Raw genomic sequence first — 22,501 nt, forward strand, 5'->3', positions numbered from 1 at the left:
AAAAAAAAAAATTCAACATTTATATATCCCGGTTCTGGGCATGTGCAGTGATTTTGCAGACGATACACTCAAATTTGGCAGATACATGCCTTGAGGAATCAAGCCCAAGTTCCTTGGGTAGTTTATCAATCATCTAGAATACACAAGTATTTGCTAAATCCTTATTAAGGAAGTGTATCTTTTTTAAGGCAATTAAAGTTTTCATATCTGTAGCATGTAGATAAAAATAAAAGTGTTTTGGGCTGTCTAACACAAACCGCTAAAGCCACAACCCAAATCTCAATTACTATTGTCATTTATTTGTAAGGCGCCACAATGTAGTGCAGAGCCGAACAGTAGGTAAACAGAGGATACATAGAACAGAGGACATACAAGGTAGATCAAATAAATACAGACATGAAACCAAACGGTACTGAGGGCTCCTTATGAAAGAGCTTACAATGTAGTGGGAAACGTGCAGAGCAGAAACAAAAGGAGCAAGTGTGGCACAGCGAAGATTTTGGGACACTAGTGAGGGTGTATTAATTTGAGTAGCATAGATGGGAGCATGGCTGTCTAGTAAAGGGTTGGGTTTTCAGAGAATGTTTAAAGATTGAAGACTAGGGGAGAACATAATCAGACAAAGTAATGAAATCCATATGTGGGTATCAGCATGGAAGAAGTATTGGGTTCAAGAGGTGATTATCAGAGAGAAAGTAAGGAGAAGTGTGACTGGATCACTGATAAATAACTTCTGGTATGAATTTATTTAAAGGAAATAGTCGCAAGGCACTTATTTATATAAAAGCACTTATGTTTGATATAGTGTATATGTTGAGATAGGAAATCGTTATTTTTGAGACCTGATCACCTGGTACCTCCAACCAGTGTGAGAGCAAATAAACATCACTTGCTTCAAAGACCTGCTTGAAAACATCTTCAGTATTGCTGTATTCCTGTGACCTGCAGATTAGTCCCTAAATCTAATCCATTCTCCGGCTGTCTCTGACGTTTGGACCCAAGCTTTTTCAGTACCACTACTCTGCCTGCTACCCATGCAGCCCTGGTCAGTGTAATAGGCCAGGGGGGATCCATTCACAGCTTCCCTGATCCATAGTAAGAGGTCAGGAGTACCAGCCCAGGTACACCAGGAACGAGATACGCTAGCAGCGTCAGTTACCCAGAAGAAACCCGGTTCTGGATGCTGGTATAGGAGTCCAGTGGTGACAACCTTTGTAAGCCCCTCCTACTGCGGCAAGAGGGTGCATTTGGGATAACGAAAGGGAACATTGGCAAAGTAAACCCAGACGGTTCCCAGCAACAACAGACAGGGTGGCATAGGTGGTCCATCCTGTCACAAGATATATAGAGGCAGAAATAAAAGGGTGGGAGGGAGAGTATTTTCGAGATAGGGTTTGAAATGTATGAAAGGATGGTGTTATTAAGGGCTTTGTAGGTGAGTGCAAGTATTTTGAATTGGATTTTAGGGAGCCAGTGTAGAAATTTGCAGAGTGGTAAAGCAAATGTGAGAAGTAAAAAAGGAAGTTCTGTCTTCCTGCAACATTTAGAATGGACTGAAATATGGAGAGATGGATGATGAGAATAGAAGATCGAGATCACTAGCCACATGCCCATTTGTGAGAATCCATGAATTGTAGTCTGTGATTCCTATGAGACTGCAAGCCAATCAATCCTTCTGCACTTCCTAAAAGTGATAAGATAAAGAAGCTTTACTATCCTAAATATATCAATTATTCATAGAGGATATCACAGTTAAGACATAAACATCATCAATTTTAGTAACACTGACCAACATGCTTTGATGTAGTCATACAAAATAGTGGCTTTATTCACACAAGTATTTTAAGGGTACATTTACATATTAAGCATGCATTGCATTACTATTGATGGGCTCAAACAAATCCCTGATTCTCATTTCCAATACACAACCAAGCTGTAAATACAATAGTAAAGGTCACACACCTGACATCTACAAAAATTTGTCCAGATGGTCTTACCATGTAGAATTGGCACTTCCAAGAAACCTAAATGTGGATCAAGGTGGTCATGCCAGGATGATCTCTGGCTAATTATGGGAAAAGTTTTCTTACAACATGTTAGGGTAATACCTCTTCTTGCTGCAAACATAAGTGTACATGAAGTGGAAAATAATGTGCCAAGAGAATTCAAGCTTGTACACTGAACTGTTTATTACTTGGGGTGAAGTTTGAATGGTTATGGATTATTTTGGGCAGCTGCAGCCTTTACTTGGCTCAATTGGTAAAGTAGACTAGTAAAGTTAGTGCTTTTCCAGCAAAAATCTGCATTTAATGCGTTAAAACACAAAAGTAATTTATTAAATGTTGGATTTTTTATTTTAATTCAAATATTTTCTTCATCCTTCCTCATCACTACTACTCCAGGCATCTTCAAATGCAGGATGAAGATGGGCCCATGACCTTGATTTTCCATGGCCTTCATCAGGATCAGCCTCTCGCATTGCAGGAACCCAAGCTAATACATTACAGTCTTTGCTGCCACTGTAGAGTTCTTGAAAGTGAGGCTGAAATACACAGCAGTCCACATCACTGTAATGTCCTCTCAGCACACTTATCTTTTCACCAGAATAGATGGTGTACACAACAATGGTACTATCATATGGTACAAACACAAAATCCGGACTACATCCCACTGAAACAGTGAACTTGATACTTTTTCTGCTGCTGTTTGAAACTTTGCCATAATTGACAAGTGTGTTTTCCCCTGAAGCACTGTTCCACAGCCTCATTCTATCATCTGTACCAACTGTCAAAAGATGAAGCCCATCACTGGTAAAACATAGCCCATTAACTCTTCCATTGTGGGCAGTGTTAGCAGATTCTGAGGAAGCTTTTGACTTTTCTCCATTGTGCTGATCCAGAGTTATCAAGCAACCAGTAGCTTTGCGGACATCCCAGAGTTTCACTCTGCTGTCAGCGCTTGCCGAAGCTAAAATGTAATCATATCTTGGAGACCAACAGACAGACAGAACTTCAGCTCTATGGCCCTGCAATATGTGTGAACACGAGCCAGATTTCAAGTCACATAACTGTACTTTGGGGCTTTTTGTTCCAACTGCTATTAAGCTATGCTTTGCTGCCAATGGAGACATGTGGTGGCTATAAACATTACCATCAAACTGAAACATTTCCGCTAGTTGCAACGAGTTTGTGTCCCATATTTTCAGTGTCTTATCAAATGAACTTGATGTAAACAATCCAGTGTCATGAGGGTACCACTGAACTGTCTCAACACTAAATTTGTGTACATCGGGATGACTTTTGCCCACCGTAGAAAGCGCCTTACATGTAAAGGATGAGGTTTTACTCAAATTTTCAAGGTCATAAATGACAATAATACCATCTGCACCACCAGATAGCATATATCTTCCCTCCACAGGTTCAATGTCAAGAGTGTTGATCCCATTTTCATGCATCCGTTCAACATCTCTATCCTTGTTTAGTTCCAAACTCAGCACCCTCCGTGTAGATTCAGCACGACTAAGACGAATGGGATTATCTAAGCCACAACGTCGTGACCACAGAGAGCCAAGCATTCTCCAGCAGTATTACATAGTATGAATAGATTCATAGGTGACAAACGGTTTAAATGTAAAAAGACCAGCATTAATGTGAGAGAGATCTATTTATCTTCAAGGATTTCAGTAGCAATTCAGTGATAACTACTCTGATCAATTCCTAAAAAGAAAATAAGAATAGAAAATGATATACACTAAAGACAAATTATATTATATATTAGATTGGTTTTAAGAAATATCTTTACTGGTTCAGTGGACATCACAATGAAAATACATTGTTACATAGTTAGAAAGGTGGAAAAAAAAGACAAGTCTATAAAATCTTTTCTAAATGCCACCTGTGTTAATTCAGAAATATTTTAGACTCTGGGAGATTTGGCCTCTTAACATTGTACTGGTTTCATCTAACCAAATGAAATGTACATTTTTAATTAAAAGAGAATAGCATTATGTTATTTTTAGCAATGGACTGCAGTGCACCCAAACACAATGGTCTTGGTTAAACTCAACCAGCCAGTGTATATTATTATATATGTACTCAGCTATAACTCTCTAAGGCTTGAGTTTGAATGCAAACTGCTGTAGAAGCAGGTTGTAGTAGGGACTTGTTCACCATTTACAGCAGTTTACATTCAGACTCCAGGGAGGTATATTTACTAAACTGCGAGTTTGAAAAATTGGAGCTGTTGCCTATAGCAATCAGATACTAGTTATCATTTATTTTGTACATTCAACAACACGATAGCTAGAATCTGATTATAGATAATATCTCCACTTTTTCAAACCCGCAGTTTAGTGCATATACCCCTTCAAGTCTTTGAAACATTACAGGTTGCAGACATGTTTCTGCTTATTCAGAGTCCTGACCTTGGACTGAGACTGTACAATGCAGGTAGTTCGGAGAAGGAAGCCAACTCCACAAAAATAGTAGTAAACATAAAATGAACATAATCCCCAGCCCCAACACATTGCTTAGTCAGATAACTATGAAATGTAACTTCTAACGGTCTACAATGACAGGAATTAAAACATAACTGACAAACATAGGAGCAGACACCTATTACACTGTTAAATGGTTCTGGCTGACAGGACGGCCAAGCAAATTAGAATACAAATACGTCTTGGCTGAAGACTATGAAACGACACACTGCAGATGCGTATTTTTCAAACGACATATACTGAAATGTTACGGCTACAGCCAGAAAACATAATACTAGTCTCTGACCGCCAAGATATTATACCTCCGGAGCCGCGCTCTCCCAGGCTCATGGTAACAACAACCCAAACATCTTCTTTTCCTTTCCTGTCTCCTTTTCCGTCTCCCATGGATGACCTCATCTCCACCGCGACGACGGCAGCTCTGGTTGTTGCCGAGCGACTGACGTCATCCCGGCGCGCCCTCTCCTCCGTGCTTGTGTCTCTCCGCGAGCACCTTCCGCGAAGTGCGCGTGTGCCAGTGTGTGCACGAGGACCGACCAAACCACCGTGCGGACACGTGACCGCGACCAGGCAGCTCCCACCCCAGCCCACCGGTACAGGCCACTCTTACCGGCTGCAGGTATGTATTTCACCGACTATATGTTTATGTCTGTATACTGTATCTATATACTGTGTATATCTATATATACATACTGCATGTGTCTATATACTGTGTATATGTGATTCTACATATACTGTATTGTGTGTATATGCTGTCTATATACAGTAAGTGACTATATATTCTGTGTGTGTGTGTCTATATAATGTATGTGAGTCTACATGTACTGTATGTATATATATATTGTATGTATGTATGTATGTATGTATGTCTACATATACTGTGTGTGTGTGTGATTCTACATATACTGTATTGTGTATATGCTGTGTCTATATACAGTAAGTGACTATATATACACTGTGTGTCCACATATACTGTGTGTGTGTATACATATTAGTGTGTATAACCTGATAAGCCCCAACATTAAAACCACTGACAAGTGAAGTGAGTAACATTTATTATCTTGTTACAATGGTACCAGTGGGGTGGTGGGATATATTAGGCAGCAAGTGAACAGTCAGTTCTTGCAGGTGATGTGTTGTAAGCAGGAAAAATGGGCAAGCATAAAGATCTGTGCAACTTTGACAAGGGCCAAGTTCGGCTAGACGCCTGACAGGGGCAGAGCATCTCCAAAATGGCAGATCTTGTGTGGTGTTCCCAGTATACAGTGGATAGTATCTACCAAAGGCGGTCCAAGGAAGGATAATTGGTGAATCGGAGACATGGTCATGGTCTCTCATTGATGCATTTGAGGAATCATGCTAGCCGGACTGCTCCAATCCTACAGAATAGCTACTGTAGCACAAACTGCTGAAAAAGTTAATGCTGGCTATGATAGATCATAGAACACAGGAAATACCCGATGGCCACTGCCAGAGCCAAACAAATCGGAGTCATGGAGGCCTCGCTTCGCAACTTAAAGATTCTGCTGCTAACGTTTTGGTTACAGATACAACAGGATACCTTAAGAGGTCTTTATTAAGTCAATCCTTGATGGGTCAGAGCTGTTTTGTTGGCATGAGGGGCACCTGCACAGTATTTTAATGTTGTGGCTAATAGGTGTGTGTATATGTATCTGTATGTGTATGTATGTATATTCATACTGTGTGTGTATGTATGTATATATATATGCGCGCTGCATGTGCCAATGTTTCAGTCAGCTAACGACCATCATCAGATCCATCCATCTTGTGGAGGTATTTTTAAAAGCCCAATTTGTCATAACAAAAACATGTTACAGGAACAAGTTCAGCTGCAGAAAAAGTAGAATTTGTGCTTACCGGTTATTGATTAATTTAATCATATAAAAAAAGGAAAGATAAAAGAGGGGGATGGAGAAAGGTTCAGTACGGAAACAATTGAATTGTTGACTGCACACTGTGGTCCATAATTAGAAACTTTGGTACAGCCAAATGTGGCTTAATCACCTCAGGATAAGGTAGGTGTTTAATGCAAACAGGTTACCCTTCGGGGCTGACAAAACATGTACTAGTTGGAGATGCAGGCATAGCAGTGCCGTACAAATGCATGGAGGTCAGACTTTTTTTTTTTTTATAAAAATGAGGAATTACTTTTATTACATCTTTACCCTTTGGATTGCCACTCTATCTCTCTTGCCTCTGCACTACCTGCTTTGTTCTTACAAAGCCCCATGGTATTACTCTCTGTCCATCCCAGTTTCCTGTCACACTTTTGGGTTGACCGACTGTTTGCAAACAAAGTTTTGGGATGTCTCTCTGGGCAAACATCACAGTCATTATACTCAAACTTTTGACAAGTCAGGCTGATGGCACCTGGCTTGGCTGCAGTTCTCTTGAGCTCTAACTCTATTTGCAGCAGTATCTCTGACTTCTCTTTCCATAACTGGGTTTTGTAGCCTCCCTCTTGGAACCCCGGCTAACTCTGACACATGACTGATGGCTACAGGCACATCTGCTGCCCTGACTTTAGTCAGAATGAAACTGAAGGGGTTCCCTGAATCCCCCTCTTCTTCGGTTGATCCTCTACTGGTGGGTTTTCTCCCGGACTGGGGCTGGTATTTAATTAGTTTGGTCCTACCATTACCTTTAGTCACACCACAAAAAGTGGTTCATACATCACTCTGTGTTGTCACTCATACAAGATACCAAGGGGGGATTTTATTTATATATTTTTCTATGTTTGTGTTTATACTGTATGTTTGTATATATCTGTTAATGTATGTGTGTATTTCCACCACTTATGTATGTGTGTCTTTATATAGGTTTCTAATTTTTCTGTTTATATATGTTTTTGTATTAGTATGTGCAGCATGCATATTGCCTGGGAGATGTGTGGAGCTGTAATTCTTTATACACTGTATGTGCAGTTCATGTCTACAGATGGAGTATTTGCAGAAATGTTCCCTTCTATGTGTATCATACTCCTACTGTCATGAGCAGGATAATCTGTAGGTAGTGTATTATTTTCTTCACTGCAGTTTGTTGTATAGACAAGTGCAGCAGATGATCTATGTTGATATTGGTGCTGGTTTAAGTATATTGTTTTTTTCTCTCTCAGAATCTGACTGTTACACAAATGGCTGCTCAAATTGATAAAAACCCATTTATGGGCTATACGTGCTGCATAGACTGTGAATGTGCTTTTATTTTTTATTGTTTTTACTCCTTGATGGTACAGTGCTGACCTGTGACAGCTAGATATCCTTCCTGTAAAGTGTAAACTTCATATCTGTAGCTTCTTTTGCATACTAGCCTGGTTATTATGCTTTTCAATGTATGCTGATGTGTTTATGATTGTACAATACGTGAAAATATTGTTGTGGATTTTCTACTGGACCTGCTGATTTATTTTTTATCCAGCCTGAAAACTGCTCACCCTTAATAGTATGGGTTTTTGTTTGTTGAAAAAACATAGGTAACTGTCAGTTTACCGCTAGGTGGTTAATAATCATCATGTTTGAGTTGTAATGAGCTGATTCAGCTTTTGTATTGCATCATAATGGATAACAAATGGTGTCTAACTTCTGAGAATGGTGCAGAGCTGTGTATTGTGTTTGTGGGTTGTGGCAGGAAGTGAATTGCTGTCTGTAATAGGCAGTAATGTTCACAAAGCCTGTGGTGTTGGTGAATGTAATGTTTTTAAGTTGTAACTCTTATTAGATTTTGAAATTATCTGGTGTTGTGATGAGCAAACTGTTGTTTTTTTATTTTTAAAATAATTAGTACTGCTAAGGAAACTGAAAGGGTTACTCCTGTTATGTAATAATATTTGATAGCAGTTGGGTCACTGGGTGGGTGCTTATTTGCTGTGACAGTGCTCAATTCAAGGTTGGTATCAATGCACACCCTCACAGCACAGAATTACACACCCTCTGACCACACCAAATGAAATCATGCACCTCATGTTAAAAAGTGATTCTTGTTGAAAAGTACAAGTAGTTGAAATAAAAATGCTTAATGCACACAATATATAGCCTGTGTATATTTTATGTATGTGCACAGACACCATGCTGTAGCACAGCAGGATGAAAAGGTTGTTTCTTGGCGTTCTGTCCAGATGTAGGCCATTAATAGATATCAAAGCCTTTGTATTACTGAGCTTAATAATAAACCTGAATCCACTGAAGTGTGTGGTATTTTATTTATACATCCCTCTAGTAAAAGCAGACACATAAAATATTATCTTAGGTGGCTGTTGCTGCCTACTTTCTATCACTTCAGAGTTGTGGTGAAGCCAAAGTCTCAGTGACTGGTTTGCGGTCTCCTAGTTTTTGTTATCTTTCTGTACACCTTCTAGACTGTGCTCAGTTCATCATTCCTGCTAGAAATTCCCCTCCGTTATCTGATACATGTTTTAGAAGTGACGCCATATTGACTAAAGTTTTTACTATCCTAATATTCACCAAATGTGCAAGTCACTCTCTGGTATAAGGGTACTCAATATTCAGCAAAGATCAGACATAACTCGTTAGGACTCTTTTGTGGCCTTTATTATTATTAACCACTTATAAAGCGCCAACATATTATGTATCATTGTACATTAGGGGGGATCATAATACAAATAAATAACTTATAGTGACATGTAACAGAAGGTAAAAATGGCCCTGTCCAAATGAGCTTACAATCTAAGAGGTGTGGGGAAAAATTGACACATAAGTTATCTTGCCCTGAATGTGTATGGGACAATAGCAATTGAAGGGATTGTAAATCTAGTGATAATTAAATGCACTCCAATGAACAGGGTAACAGTTTATGTTCATACCCATTTCCATATACCCCTTCCATGCTTGTTTTGTATGGCTAATATCATCGTTTCATGACTACTCAGAGAATAAATAAATAATGCCACTATTTGACAGTAATATATATCAAAGCCCATGTATTGCTCATCTGAAAAATGTGTGAATTGGAGTGGTTTTTACTTACCTTAGTGCGGTATGCTCTCTCTTACTCATGTGCAGCAGGATATGTCAGGAGAGAAGACAGAGCAGTCAGAAGGACTGACAGCTTGGCAGATGTGCTTTACAAAAATGCACAATGTAGATTGGTTGAATCACACATAGTGGCAGGCCCAGTGATGTCACAACTCGGTCTCAGATTTTTAACCGGTATCATATGCCTTCAGTACGTTCCCTACAGATGTGAGAAGAGTTGCAGCCATCTGTGTTAATACAGTGGGGAGATAAAAGTTTGCTTTTTAACAGCGCTGCAGTGGAATGTCAGGCTAATGCTGAACAATGCTTTTTATCTTCTTGGTTCATATGTAAAAATGTTTTTTGTGATTTTCATATTAAACATTGTTTTTTTCCCCCCCCCTTTTCACAGATACCAGCTAACCAGGTCATCGTATTGGTTCAGACCTCACGTGTACTTTTAAAAAGCCGGTCTTTTAGCTTTGCCTCTTAACGTGTAAAAGTCCCAGCGAATATGTACCTGCGTAGAGGAACATTGTGTGGGAGAGGCTTTCCTATCTAATATTCTGACCTTTATAAAGCAGACTTGGAGCCAGAGAACCGGTATTCTTCTTGGTGTATAGAAGTTTTCATCAAACCAAACCATAAAGTGGATGCTGAAATTTAAAGGAAGACATATCACATTTTTCAGAATATTGGCCTTAAGTACTTTTGCTATGGATTTGTTACTGCGATCCTGATGGCAGCACACCTGGACATTGCTTAGCTGCAGAAGGGAATTTTGAGAGTCACTGTCAACTTCTCTCTACTGGGCTATCTGCTAAAACAGGTGAGTTTATATTTAGGTGGATTAATTTATCAAAAACTGTTTTAGAGGTTATGTAGTGGTCAATGAGTTAAAAAAAAATAAACACCAAAAACTGATTAATCACAAATCTTACTGGTTTTTTTAAGTATGCAATGGGTTACATTTACACATAATAGAATAACATGATTTCTATAACCTTACACTTTTCATAGGTCTGTTGTATGTGTTTAGAAGAGCTTGTTCAACATTGATCTTTGAAAGTGGAGTTTGCATGAGTTTTTAGAGACAGATTCCTTATATACAAATATGTGCTGTTTTATGTTCTTTTAGTTAAGACTGATGTACAGTATGATTCATAATATCAGCTGACCAATTACTTGGACATTATATTAGAGCTTATTAATGTGTCTACATATTGTGGTCCTGAACTTCCAATGTACTATGGCAACTTTTTTTAGCCTTTGTATTGGAGGATGCAAGTTCCATATATCGTCAGCCACAAATAGCTGGAACTGCTATTATAGCATGTGGTTGGATTTGAAAAAGTCAGTCTTTGATCATTGTGAGTACATAATTGTACATCCTGGTGCTCTATGCCTTAGCATTGGGCTCCCATATGCTTTTGCCATAGCCTTACACTCTCACCTAAAACCATCCAGCCCCCTACAGGTTTCTCTCCAAAATCTTCCTTCTTCATATACCTCTAATTCAGTTCCTCCATGTTCCCTGTGCTCTACTGCCCGGAGACTCCCCTTGGTTGCCATTACACTTCCCATGTGGCAGCATAGGTCATGCCTGCAGCGATTCCAGACTCAACCAAGGATCCAGGAAAGCAAACCCTTGAAATCCAAGAAGCTGATGTCAAGACCCCCTCACTCAAATAGGGATGTCTCCTTGAGAAGTCACATCAGTGACTTCTTTCTTGAAACCCCAGCTCTATTGTTGTTTGGGGACTAATTATGCTTCTCCTCCTAAATCTGCAATCATGTCAGCTCTCAAATCACTGCTCCAAAAATGTTGAGCCATACCCTTCCACACAAGGATGTGTAGTTACTCCCTGTTCATATCTGGCCAGCGTGTTGGTCTGTTCACCACTCGTACAGCTTTCTCTATATTGGCTGGTAAACATTACATGCAATTTATTCTACACGGTATTCTATATGCAAGAATACTTTTGAAAACTTAAGGATGCCATAATTGGGTTTCCTTTACAAACCAAACCCTTAAACTTTTTTTTTTTTTTTTTTATTTAGGACACAATACATTATTCTATTTAGCCTTATTTGATAATAAACAAAAAAAAATTTTTTTTTTGCTAAGCCTTATTTGGTAGCAAAGATATAGTTCGTCTGTAAAGAGTGACATATAAGAAAAAGCCTAAAGTTATTCCTGGTGAAACAAATGCTTTCACAACTGTGATAATGAGTCTGGTAATATGGTTTGAAACCCTTCTGGCCTTTCAGGTTTTAGTGGCCACATCAAATTGGTTTACAAGCAGCTTTAATTTTATGGCGTGAGTAAAGGTTTACATGGGTGCTGAAACTGACTTATTGTTATGATGATGTCTGAGCAGTTATTAAACAGCAAGTAAAACTACTATTTAAATTTAATATACCAAAGGCTGTGTATTACTGAACTGACTAATATACATGAAATAACTAAATGTGTCCACCGTACTCTTTCACTCTTCTGCAGCAGGGTGCCATATTGGGAGGGAGGAGCTCCAGTAACTAAACAAGCAGACAGAATGACTGACAGCTAGGAAGACTTGCTTTGCAGAAATTCACTGTGTGGATCGATGGATTCATGCACAGGGCAGGGCAAGTGAACTAGTTGAGCAGCATCAGATCCCATGAGGACATTGTCCTAAAGATATGGGAGGAATGCAGATGTAATGTAGTGGGAAGGTTAGCATGTTGACAATATATTTTTCCCTCATGAATCATACCTGAGAATGTCAATGTTGTGGTATAGTGGCCCTTTAAATGAAGTTGAAGAGCCAGATATGAGTATAAATATTACATCCCTATATTATTCCCACCTTTAAGGGCTCAACTCTAGCAGTCTTTTTTGACATGTGCAGGACTGCCTATCGCATTGGCGGAGGATGAGAGCTGGGCTTATTAAGCAGAAACATTTATTTTGTTCCAACCAATATAACTACAGAGATCCATACTCCCCACCCTGCATAAAATAAGCCCATTTTCAGTGTAGTACTGGGATTTCAATATATGTCTGGTGTGCCAAAATAGTACAGTAATGAGTGATATGGTGTGATGCATACAGTCTAATGCAAAAACTAGAATGCGTCCTATTGTTGAGTTTACAATTTAGAGGCACATATAACTATATACATTACTTGTGTCTCTATCTTGACCAATTATGTGGCCCATTGGAAACATCTTTTCTGATCATCTATATTGGTTACATAGAACATACATTAATTTTTCATCTACACCAGGGATCAACAACATTTTCCGATCAGTGTGGCGGCTAAATTCTAGTTAAGCCCAGGTGTCACTTGTACAATATATTTCTAATTATGTCTTATATAATTATGCTAATAGCATGCTAATATTAATAGTAATAGGACCAGCAAATAAATAAGCATTCATATTATGTCACACAGTAGCGCCCCCAGTTCATATTATGCCACATTGTTGTGCCCTCAGTTAAATTTCATATATATGTAGGAAGCTATTTTCATATGTGTGACTTGCCTGTTGTCAGTATTCATGTCTCCAGTTCTGCTATGGAACGTGGGAGAAGCTGCAGCTCTGTTTCTTCCCATTGACTGCTTTAATGAAGCTGCTTCGGCGTGCCATATTACACTGATCTGCGTGCCGTGTCTGGCATGTATGCTAGGTGTTGCCGACCTCTGATCTACCTAGACCAGTGGGCACTCAGAAGTCATGGTCACTCTGCCTGTGTATCTATGGGGAACATTATTGATTTGTACTAATTTATATTTAGACCCGAGTAATTCTTGTATTCATCAACCATCTCAAGTAGCAGATACTATGAAGTCTAAGGTTCAGCCAGTTACAGCATGTTGGCCGCATAGTTATGTTTTCCTCCACTTGGACCACCTTAAGCCTCTAAATCACAGCATTAGACCCACAATATTTCTGCCAATGGCTCATGTGCTAGTGTAAAATGAGTGGAGATGGTAGACAGCCCAGTCGCGAACCTCCCCCCAAGGAAAATATCAATGTTTATGATATGCCCCATATTCCGCAGCACTCTACAGTCAGCAATACAGTTAAGTACAAGGTGGTACACCTATTAAACTGTAATGCAGGTGTTCTAAGGCAAGCTCAGGGAGGACAGAAACCTTCTGTGGAGCAGAATGGCAGTGGTACAAGTTACCTTATTTGAATACATATAAGAGTAAGAGAACAAATAATTACATCAGTATAAGTCAAAATAGCAATTATATCAGAAGAGACAGAACAGAATATAAATAAATTCTCCATGAGGACATGGAGGAGGAAGAGAGGTTCTTTTGTCAGAGATTATATAAATTGTTTTAATAAGTTATCAATTGCATGACTGAGGGACCACATATTTTGTCAGGTGCAATGGATTACAGAACCACCCATAGCTCTTTACTTGGACCCTTTCTAATCCATCCATGTATGTATGTCCGTAGCGTATATGGGGGCAGGAGAAAACTTTTCCTGGTCCACCACATTAAGCTTCAAGATGCATTGTTGCAACTTTTAGGTTAATGTCCCAAAGCTTATCTACCAACTCATAGTAAGTATTCTGTGAACCATTGGCAAGAAAACACATTACAGACAGACTTCCTTTTTTTTGCTCTTTTTTTTAAAATAAAATAAATAAAAAAAAAAATCATGTTGCCTGAAGTTGAATAATCTGGCAATGCAAGTTGGCACACATTAATAGACCGGATTCAAACAATTGCGTTATTAGGAGATCTAGGAAAGTTCTCTGCACCTTCAAGAAGTCCAACAAAGCATATATTGTTCTGCATGAGTCTTTTCTCAATGTCATCCACCTTCTGCCAATTTAGCGTATTTTTTATTTTTTTTAGAAGGCACATCTTCGTATTGGATATATCTTCCATGATACTTACTCTTCTCTGACGCCTTCATGTGTTCTTGCTTTTTTGGTATGTCACCCCTGATGAGGGTCATATTGCGCTCAATTTTGCCCATAAGGCCACTCTCTGACTTTGATTAATAGTTTGCAGTACATACTGTAATTCCAGATTAGTAGAGGGATTATCCACTGCTTGTAGTGTGCCCGACTCAGTGTTTCCAAAATGGCTGCGATGTCTATTATTTCAGGCCACGGAATAGACTTTTCAAGGTTGTTATTCACCTCTAGGGGGTATATTTACTAAACTGCGGATTTGAAAAAGTGGAGATGTTGCCTATAGCAACCAATCGTTCTGGCTGTCATTTTGTAGAATGCACTAAATAAATAAAAGCTAGGATCTGATTGGTTGCTGTAGGCAACATCTCCACTTTTCCAAACCCGCAGTTTAGTAAATTTAGCCCTAGGTGTTCTCATAAGCATGAGTTAGATTAAGCTCACCTGTAATCGTCTGAGGATCTCTATTAATTGAGGATGTGAGGTGCAAACTTCGAGAAGGATAAGTAGTCTGGAAGAGCTACAGTTATGTGTGTCTGCTCATTTCTGCTGCATGCATATATGATCCTAGACATATTACTTTACCTTACTGCAGTGGATTGCCAGACTACCACTAAACATTGTATTTTACTGTCATAGTTCATATCTGACAATTTTTAGAGGTAGTTTTGGAGTTTGGTTGTTTTTTAAATATATGTTGCCTTTTATAGATAAACTATTATGAACTTTTCCAAATATAAGTGAAAGTTTCAAATGTTTATCAGAACTAAAGAAATTTCAGAGGAGTATACATTTTCCTGCACAGAGCAGACTGACAGTAATCCCATTGGAGGACACTGCAGACAGACATTGTATCCAGCTTCTGCAGAAAGTACCTTGCAGTACAATGTAAGGACAATGTAAATTAAATTTCACTGTAACAAGTTTTGTCAAGGTAAGAGAACTTTACATTGAGGCTAGTTTTTCCACTCCTGATTCATACACACATTTCCCTGACTGTTATTAGCAGCCCTTTTACATGACTGTTTTAATTTGGGTGATTATTTAAACTTGACTTTGTATCTGTGGTACCTGCAGCATATAATTTAATGGTTTCTCTTAATGTGCAATCTTGTATCAAATGTGTAATTATTATTCATGTGTTATACGGTATATTTTGATAAAGTGAATTTGCAGAAGCTGGGTTCAGACAGTTTTTGGAGAAACGTCAGTGCTGATGGTTTTCTCTTTTTGTAATATTATCCTTGCAAAATATGGAGTAAGAATGGATCTAAAATAAAGTAAATCCACTTGTTGATATAGGTTGCATGCCATGGGTTACTGAGCAGAATAATATGTATCATATGTGTGTTTGCTTGTGGCTAAGGGCATTATGCTCTCTCACTCAGGTTATCATGCTAGGATGGAGGTGCTTCTAATAGAGCAAAGGGACAGACAGCTCGGCGGGATGTGCTTTGTAGAAATGCGCAGTGTTTGACTCCTACACAACAACTCAGTTGCAGCATTTTGACGTGTCATCTCCCGTCAGGATACTGTCCTAAAGCTAGGCAGAGGTCTTCCATGTTAAACTGACATTCCTTTAAAGCTCTGTCAAAAAAAGAAAAAGAAAACAGGAACAATGTATTTTACCTTCATGGTTCACATCTGAAAATGTATTTTTTTGGATTTAGTGATCCTTTTTGTATGTTAAATGTTTTCTCCTTCTCTACAGATACTTGCTGCCAGGAGTATATTTACATTTTGGGAAATATGTATGTAGTGCTGTATTTTCTTGTTCTGCAGCAGGTTGCCATATTACGAGTGAAGCGCTTCTCTGAGTAAACGTAAGACAGTGACTGACAGCCTTGCTGTGTGGATTTGTGGGTTCATATACTGGGGCAGGGCCAGTGATGTCGTCAAGCTCAAATGACTGCAGACTCAGCTTTTTGTTCTGGAGCCCGTTTTATAGTCGGCATTGCCTCAGTATTATGTTAAAGCCACTTAAATAAACCTCACTAGAAGGAGAATGGACATAATAAAACCATACATTTTGACATTGCAATGTATTGCCTAGAGCAAACTACTAGCAAATTCTTATATAAATTTAATTTAATTTTAAAAGTTAATTCTGCTTGATTTTAACTAGTCATTATTCATAGAAATGTTTGGTAGTGATGTAAATAATATTTATATTTAATAAATGTCTTATCTGTTGATATGTTGAATTCTTTAAAGCTTGTGGTCCTTCAGGTTGCTTTGCAGCGTGTTTATCCATTACGGGTTGGAATAGTCTTTTAAAGACACAATAAATACTTGAGATAATACTTGAATATGAACTGTTGTAAATTTGTCCAACACCGAATCCCATTTACCACACATTTTCATTACTCAGATTCACATTACAGTGATACAGGTATATCCACTATAATTGTATTGGGCAGTCACTTTTATTACCAAACCTGTCCCCCAAACTATTCCGTTTCTGCTGTATCCAGGCATGCCTCTGCAAATACACTGTCTGCTCCTGTTACAGTGCAGTTTTTTCTTAGACCTGCTGGAAACAGGCTGTGGCAGAATTAATCGACTATAATACACACAAACAAAGTGTTACTACAGTAATGTATTATCAATAGTGTAATGATCAAAAAAACTGTTTATACAGTTAGTGTCCATGTAATCTTGTGATCTGACACTTTGCTTTGCTACAGAAAGCATGCTTGTCGTTCCAGCGCTTTTGCGTTGTGTGACGGCATTTCTCTTAATTTACCCTGGCCCGGGAGTGTTTGACAGGTTCCAGCTCCTTGCCTCCTCTCTTTCAAACTTCATATTTTTGGCGGTATTACGGAAATGTGGCTATAAACAGCACCTAGTAAATGAAGGACACTATACATTTTGAAAGCAAAGGCTTCACACAGAAGTGCCTCTTGTGTTTATCCCAGCATGTTCAGGGTTATGTTAAAAAATGGCAGATGAATTTGGTTGGCTTTAATTATAACTAGCATGGCTGAATGACTTTGAAAGAGGGGTGATTGTTACAACACGTCTGGCAGAACCCTCAGTGACCAAGACATCTCGATTTGCTAATGTTTCACAAGCAACTGTGTGTAAGTGAGCACATGTGCATACTCTAGAATCGTGAGATCCTTGCATCGATTGTCTCCAATACTAGATTTTTCTGGTGGTTCTGTAATGTTAATGCTAATCTCTAGTTAATGATATTGAGTGATCATCTTTACCACACTTGTAACATTTCATGAAAGCAGGGGTGTACTCTACTCTAGGATATTAGTGCCCCCGTCTACAAAGCATGTTTGGTTTGCCAATCATTTGACACGGATGTTTTCCATGCAGTGGCCTATTTGTTCACCAGTTCTTATCCCAAGTCAACATTTATGAGATATTGTGGAACAACATCTGAGATCGTATTTTTGACCATATTGATCTTGGTGTCAGTTCAGTGAGTGTCTTGCAGGAGAATGGTGCTGTATAACTCTGCACACTTTCAAAACTGGTAAACTGAATGCCACAGCACATACAGGCCATATAGGCTGCACGTGGCTGCCCAGCGCCCTATTTAGTGATTTTATTTGTGTGTTTAATTTTTTCTGTGTACTATCAGTATAATTTTTTTTATAATTTAATCACGAACATGTACTTTGTAATTCAAAATCTACAACACAGAAATTATTCTTAATTGGTTATGGACTTCTATCCAGCTTCTAAGTAATGAATCTCTATCCATGACAGGCAGCCTACTAGATTTTGGATAGCTTCCTTCTTCTTTCCTTCCCACAACACGTCCACCTGTGTGCTGAAGCTTCTGCTGCTCTCATGTCCTGGACTGCAGGAGAATCACAGGAGGGCATTAACCTGTTTGGCACTGGGCTGAGCTGCGGGAACAGCCTGTATGGTCTGCTTTAGTTATTGCTGTTTTATTTTTATTTTTTTTACAATGGCAGGAGCATCTTTCTGTTTAATCTCCTGTCATATGCTTCACTCCTCTCACATAAATACAATGCCACTGGCACAAATGGGGGCTACTAACAAAAGAGGGAAACAAAACCGGAAAGGTATGCAATAACCACATGTATTTCTGCAGCTAATGTCTAGCTGGTATAATTATACATTTAAGATATTTGTTGTAATTAATGCAAAAACTGTTATTTTATGAACATTAAACTGTTGAGGCAAAGTCTGACCAATGCAACATTTTGGAGTAAATAAAAAATACTATTTAATAAAGCATTCTTACAAAGGATTACATGTTTTCCATACTTAATGTTTTAATTACAGTATCCAGTTCTGTTTTCTTGGTACAATTCCTTCTTTCTATCTAAGACGATGTTGCGAATTTAAACAGTGGACAGAAGCATACCAAGTGAGATTCCTCATAAGGGGTTTCTAGAGTTTCATAATGTAATAAAAGGTTACATTATTAGAAGCTGTGCTGTACAAATCACTTTATTAAAGAACGCATACTGGTAGCTTTGTAGGTCTAAACAGCAAGGAGTTCTTATTTCTATTCAGTATTGTGTTACGAAGGGAAGTGATGCCCACTGACCTTCCTTTAATGCACAATGTATAGTCTTATTTTCTAAGCACTGAATGAAATAACAAAGGCCTTGTTGCCATTCATGCTTCTTCTAAAATGTTATTGATACTTATGATCTAGGAAAATGCTTCCTTAAGTGTCACATATTGCCCCAGTGTGAGCCACGTTAGGCTGGGCTCCGTGTTACCTCCATGTGGGTAGTCTGGAGTGCTGGCTTTTCTCTTCACTTGTCACATTTGCTGTATGTCCTCTGTCCTGATGGCTTCTCAGATTTAAATTAGTGCAAGTGCATAATTCGTATCCCTAAATTGCTCAATCAGTGGGTTATTAATAGTGACATTGGCTTTCCTGTAATTGGTCTCATCACAGCAAGGTTCTGTGCTGAATATCTTTCCACATTTTATAGGTTCATTTTAAAGGGAGATTAGGAGTTCTATTACTGAACAGGGATGCGTAGGAAACAACTTATGACATACTGGCATCGTAGGGCGGCTTTTATATTTGGCTTGTTCATGTGTCCCAAGTCCTGCCAAATGAGTGCTGCAGTGCAGTCTTGTAATCTGTATAAATCATGTGTAAATACTGTACCCACCCTCAACTGTATGTTCTTGTGATAGAAATTTTTACCCATTGGAATTTCCCTTTTTTCTAGCAATGATATTTAAATAAATTTTATCCTCGTCTCTAGTTTCCCCTTATTTGTGAACTTTAACAAATAAATACTTTTTCTTTAAGAAATATGCTTGAATGTAGAAAAATGAATGAATTGTATGAATTTATCTTTTTTATGTCCTTTTTTGTCTTTCTTCCTTTTCAGTTTTTGTCCTTTAACGTCTAGTGTAGTAATTAGTACAATTACAATCTGATCTCTTATTTCAGTGTATAGAATGGAAGACATGGTTATGGACAATATTTTTTCCCCACCCACAATTTAAGAGTGTATATAAGGAGCATAGAGAGAAGACTGGTAGTTAAATTGAAGCGGCCTTCAATCATGAAGCTGAAGTGACTGATAGCTAATCTCTGTTACAAGTCTGAGATGTGGTTGATCAGTCACTTTATAAAAATTCAGATATATACGTGCCAGACGTGTGCAGTTTATTATAGACTGGCTCAATACCAAGATGTCCGTGTTGTTGTTGTCTTCGTACTGTGGATTACGGTTGCCAAAGTTATAGTGAAACAGAGCTCTTTTGAGGGAATCCTCAAATGGCTGCTACAGTATTTTTATAATCTCTCCCATCCTGGGAATGTGAAAAAGAGAACCAAATTTGGTACATAGCCCATTGCTTTTGGTCTTCACTTGATAAGACTGCCAATGTATATGCTATGTGTAGAAGAAGCATAGCTCCAAATGTTGTTTTGTGTGTTAGACCATGCTGTTATGCTTTTTCGTTTATTTGCAATTTGGGCTTAGGTAGTGGGCCTGCATACTACCATGTATTATATATGTATATATATTTGTCACCATGGAACTTGTTGAAAGAAAGAAAAAATGTTCTGGGCTGCACCCTTTAGATTATCCTTACAGTATACTTTTGAAATAGCCGTGTGTGTATACATACATTTGCAATATCATCTTGTAAATCAATAACCAGAATTTGAAGACCCCTCTGGAATTATGCTGTTGAACATCACTTCCTAAAACTGAATTCACCTTCCACTGTTTTTATTTCTTTTTTCTCTTTTTTCCTGCATGTGCACAAATGGAACGCGGTGGATATGCAATCGCTTATTTCCCTTATACAATTTCTGGCCCCTGGAGATTTCTTCAGAATGTCTGTAATGTAAATAGATTTCAATCTTTTACTGTTGTGTAATATTAGTTACAGATATGCTTCAAACCTTTAACAAATGCCTATCATGTAGGCTTGTCTTTTCATCATCATCATGGCTTGTTTAGAAGGTGCCACAAAACTCTGCAGAGCCGGACAATCGGTACAAAAACTCATACAGAAATATAATTCATACAGACAAAACAAGAACATAAATGACTGACGAAGGGAGGTGCCGACATGAAACAGAGCCTTCCTCATGAGAGCTTACAATCTAGATTGAGAGGGAAGTCATAAGACAGTGATATTAGGAAGTGTACAGAGGTGAATGAGAGGTGGTAATCAGAAAGGAGGCGAGGCACAGAACCTGGAAATGTCTCAGGAGATTTGGGTCAGTTGGCAAGTATGATATGGATCCGATTTCTGAATATCTTTTTAAAAAATGCTGATCCTTTTTGGTGGGTATATATTGGGTTAAGTATGGCACCAACCACATAGCATTTGATACAGTTTTGTTGAAAATAATGAAACTGCCCCATCTGAATAATGTTGGTGCACAACGATCAGTCTAGTTCAGTCTATAGCAGGTGTCTGCAACCGTTTTCTATCAGATTGCCAGAAAATAATCTGTTCTATCCCCAGTGTACTTGGGGGGGCTGTGGGCTGGTGTGTGTATGTGTGTGTGTGTATATATGTGTGTATATATATATATATATGTGTGTGTGTATATATATATATATATATATATATATATATGTGTGTGTATATATATATATATATATATATATATATATATATATATATATATATATATATATATATATATATAATTTAAATATTTTTTATTTTATCATGCTAATATTATGGTAATATTAATAGTAATGGGACCAACAAATAAACATTCATGTTATGCCACATAACTGTGCCCTCAGCTTATATTCTGCTACATGGTTGTGCCCCCAGCTTATATTGTGCCACAAAATTGGGCCCCTACTTCTTATTAAGCCTCTTTCCCACCCTCTGGAGACTCTGCACACACATCAAACTTTCCACAAGGGAAGCTTGGAGCTGTTTCACTAAAGCAGCTGAAGATGACCAAAATGGAGCTACTGCTCATGCGGCTATCTGCAACTGCGGAGCTCCAGAGTGCCAGAAAGTAGTAGTCTGCGTACCACATTTGGTACGCGTGCCGGGGGTTGCCGGCCCCTGGTCTATGTGGTTTGCATTTTACCATTTATTTGCTTTTTATGTATTCCACTACAGATAACCATGTTCTGATAGGCAGACAAAGTTTCTATGAAAAACATGATCAAGAAATCTGTGCTTTTTGTGTAATCGTTGCCAATTCCTGCTCTGTAATGCCTTGTAATCATTTTCTTTTTGTTTTCTCTGAATTTATTCCACAGAGTATATTAAGGCAGACGTCTTTGAGATTCTGGCCTAGCTGGCTCCAAATAGTGCATGTGCACAAAGAATGTACGCTAACTGGGATCTGTTGTTTCTGGACAAAATCCCATTTTTATGGAATTTTTCTTTTTTAATAAATAGCAGTTCATTGAACAGTTTCTAATCTCATTCCAAAGCATTTACTTCCTTGTAAGGAATTCTCCTTATGGCTGCTAATATCTACACTCAAGCAGATTTTTCATAGGTTTATTAGCCAGAGTGCTAAAATGTCAACTCCCTGAATAATTTGGGAAATTAGATCTTTTAATGAAAAAATTAACATTTATAATTTATATATTTTCAAATTTTTGTGGAGAAAATAAAGTTAATATAAAC

General features: G+C 38.3%; 2 protein-coding genes across 2 annotated transcripts in view; one reads left to right on the forward strand and one right to left on the reverse strand.

Moving 5' to 3' along the window:
- Positions 1–277: 277 nt before the first annotated feature.
- On the reverse strand, positions 278–4,959 carry ERCC8 (ERCC excision repair 8, CSA ubiquitin ligase complex subunit). The gene is made up of 2 exons (XM_075198776.1): positions 4,798–4,959; positions 278–3,716 (listed from the first exon to the last, which is right to left on the reverse strand). Exon 2 carries the CDS (start codon positions 3,572–3,574, stop codon positions 2,375–2,377), a length of 1,200 nt encoding a protein of 399 aa, XP_075054877.1. The 5' UTR covers positions 3,575–3,716; positions 4,798–4,959; the 3' UTR covers positions 278–2,374.
- Positions 4,960–9,898: 4,939 nt separating this feature from the next.
- FBXW7 (F-box and WD repeat domain containing 7) overlaps positions 9,899–22,501 on the forward strand; it is a 154,012-nt gene continuing 141,409 nt past the window's right edge. Inside the window, exon 1 of the mRNA XM_075198738.1 lies at positions 9,899–10,315. The gene's annotated coding sequence lies outside the window, so the exon portion shown is untranslated. The remainder of the gene's footprint in view (positions 10,316–22,501) is intronic.

Source organism: Mixophyes fleayi, chromosome 1, assembly GCF_038048845.1.
Source record: "Mixophyes fleayi isolate aMixFle1 chromosome 1, aMixFle1.hap1, whole genome shotgun sequence".
Taxonomy (NCBI): Eukaryota; Metazoa; Chordata; class Amphibia; order Anura; family Limnodynastidae; genus Mixophyes; species Mixophyes fleayi.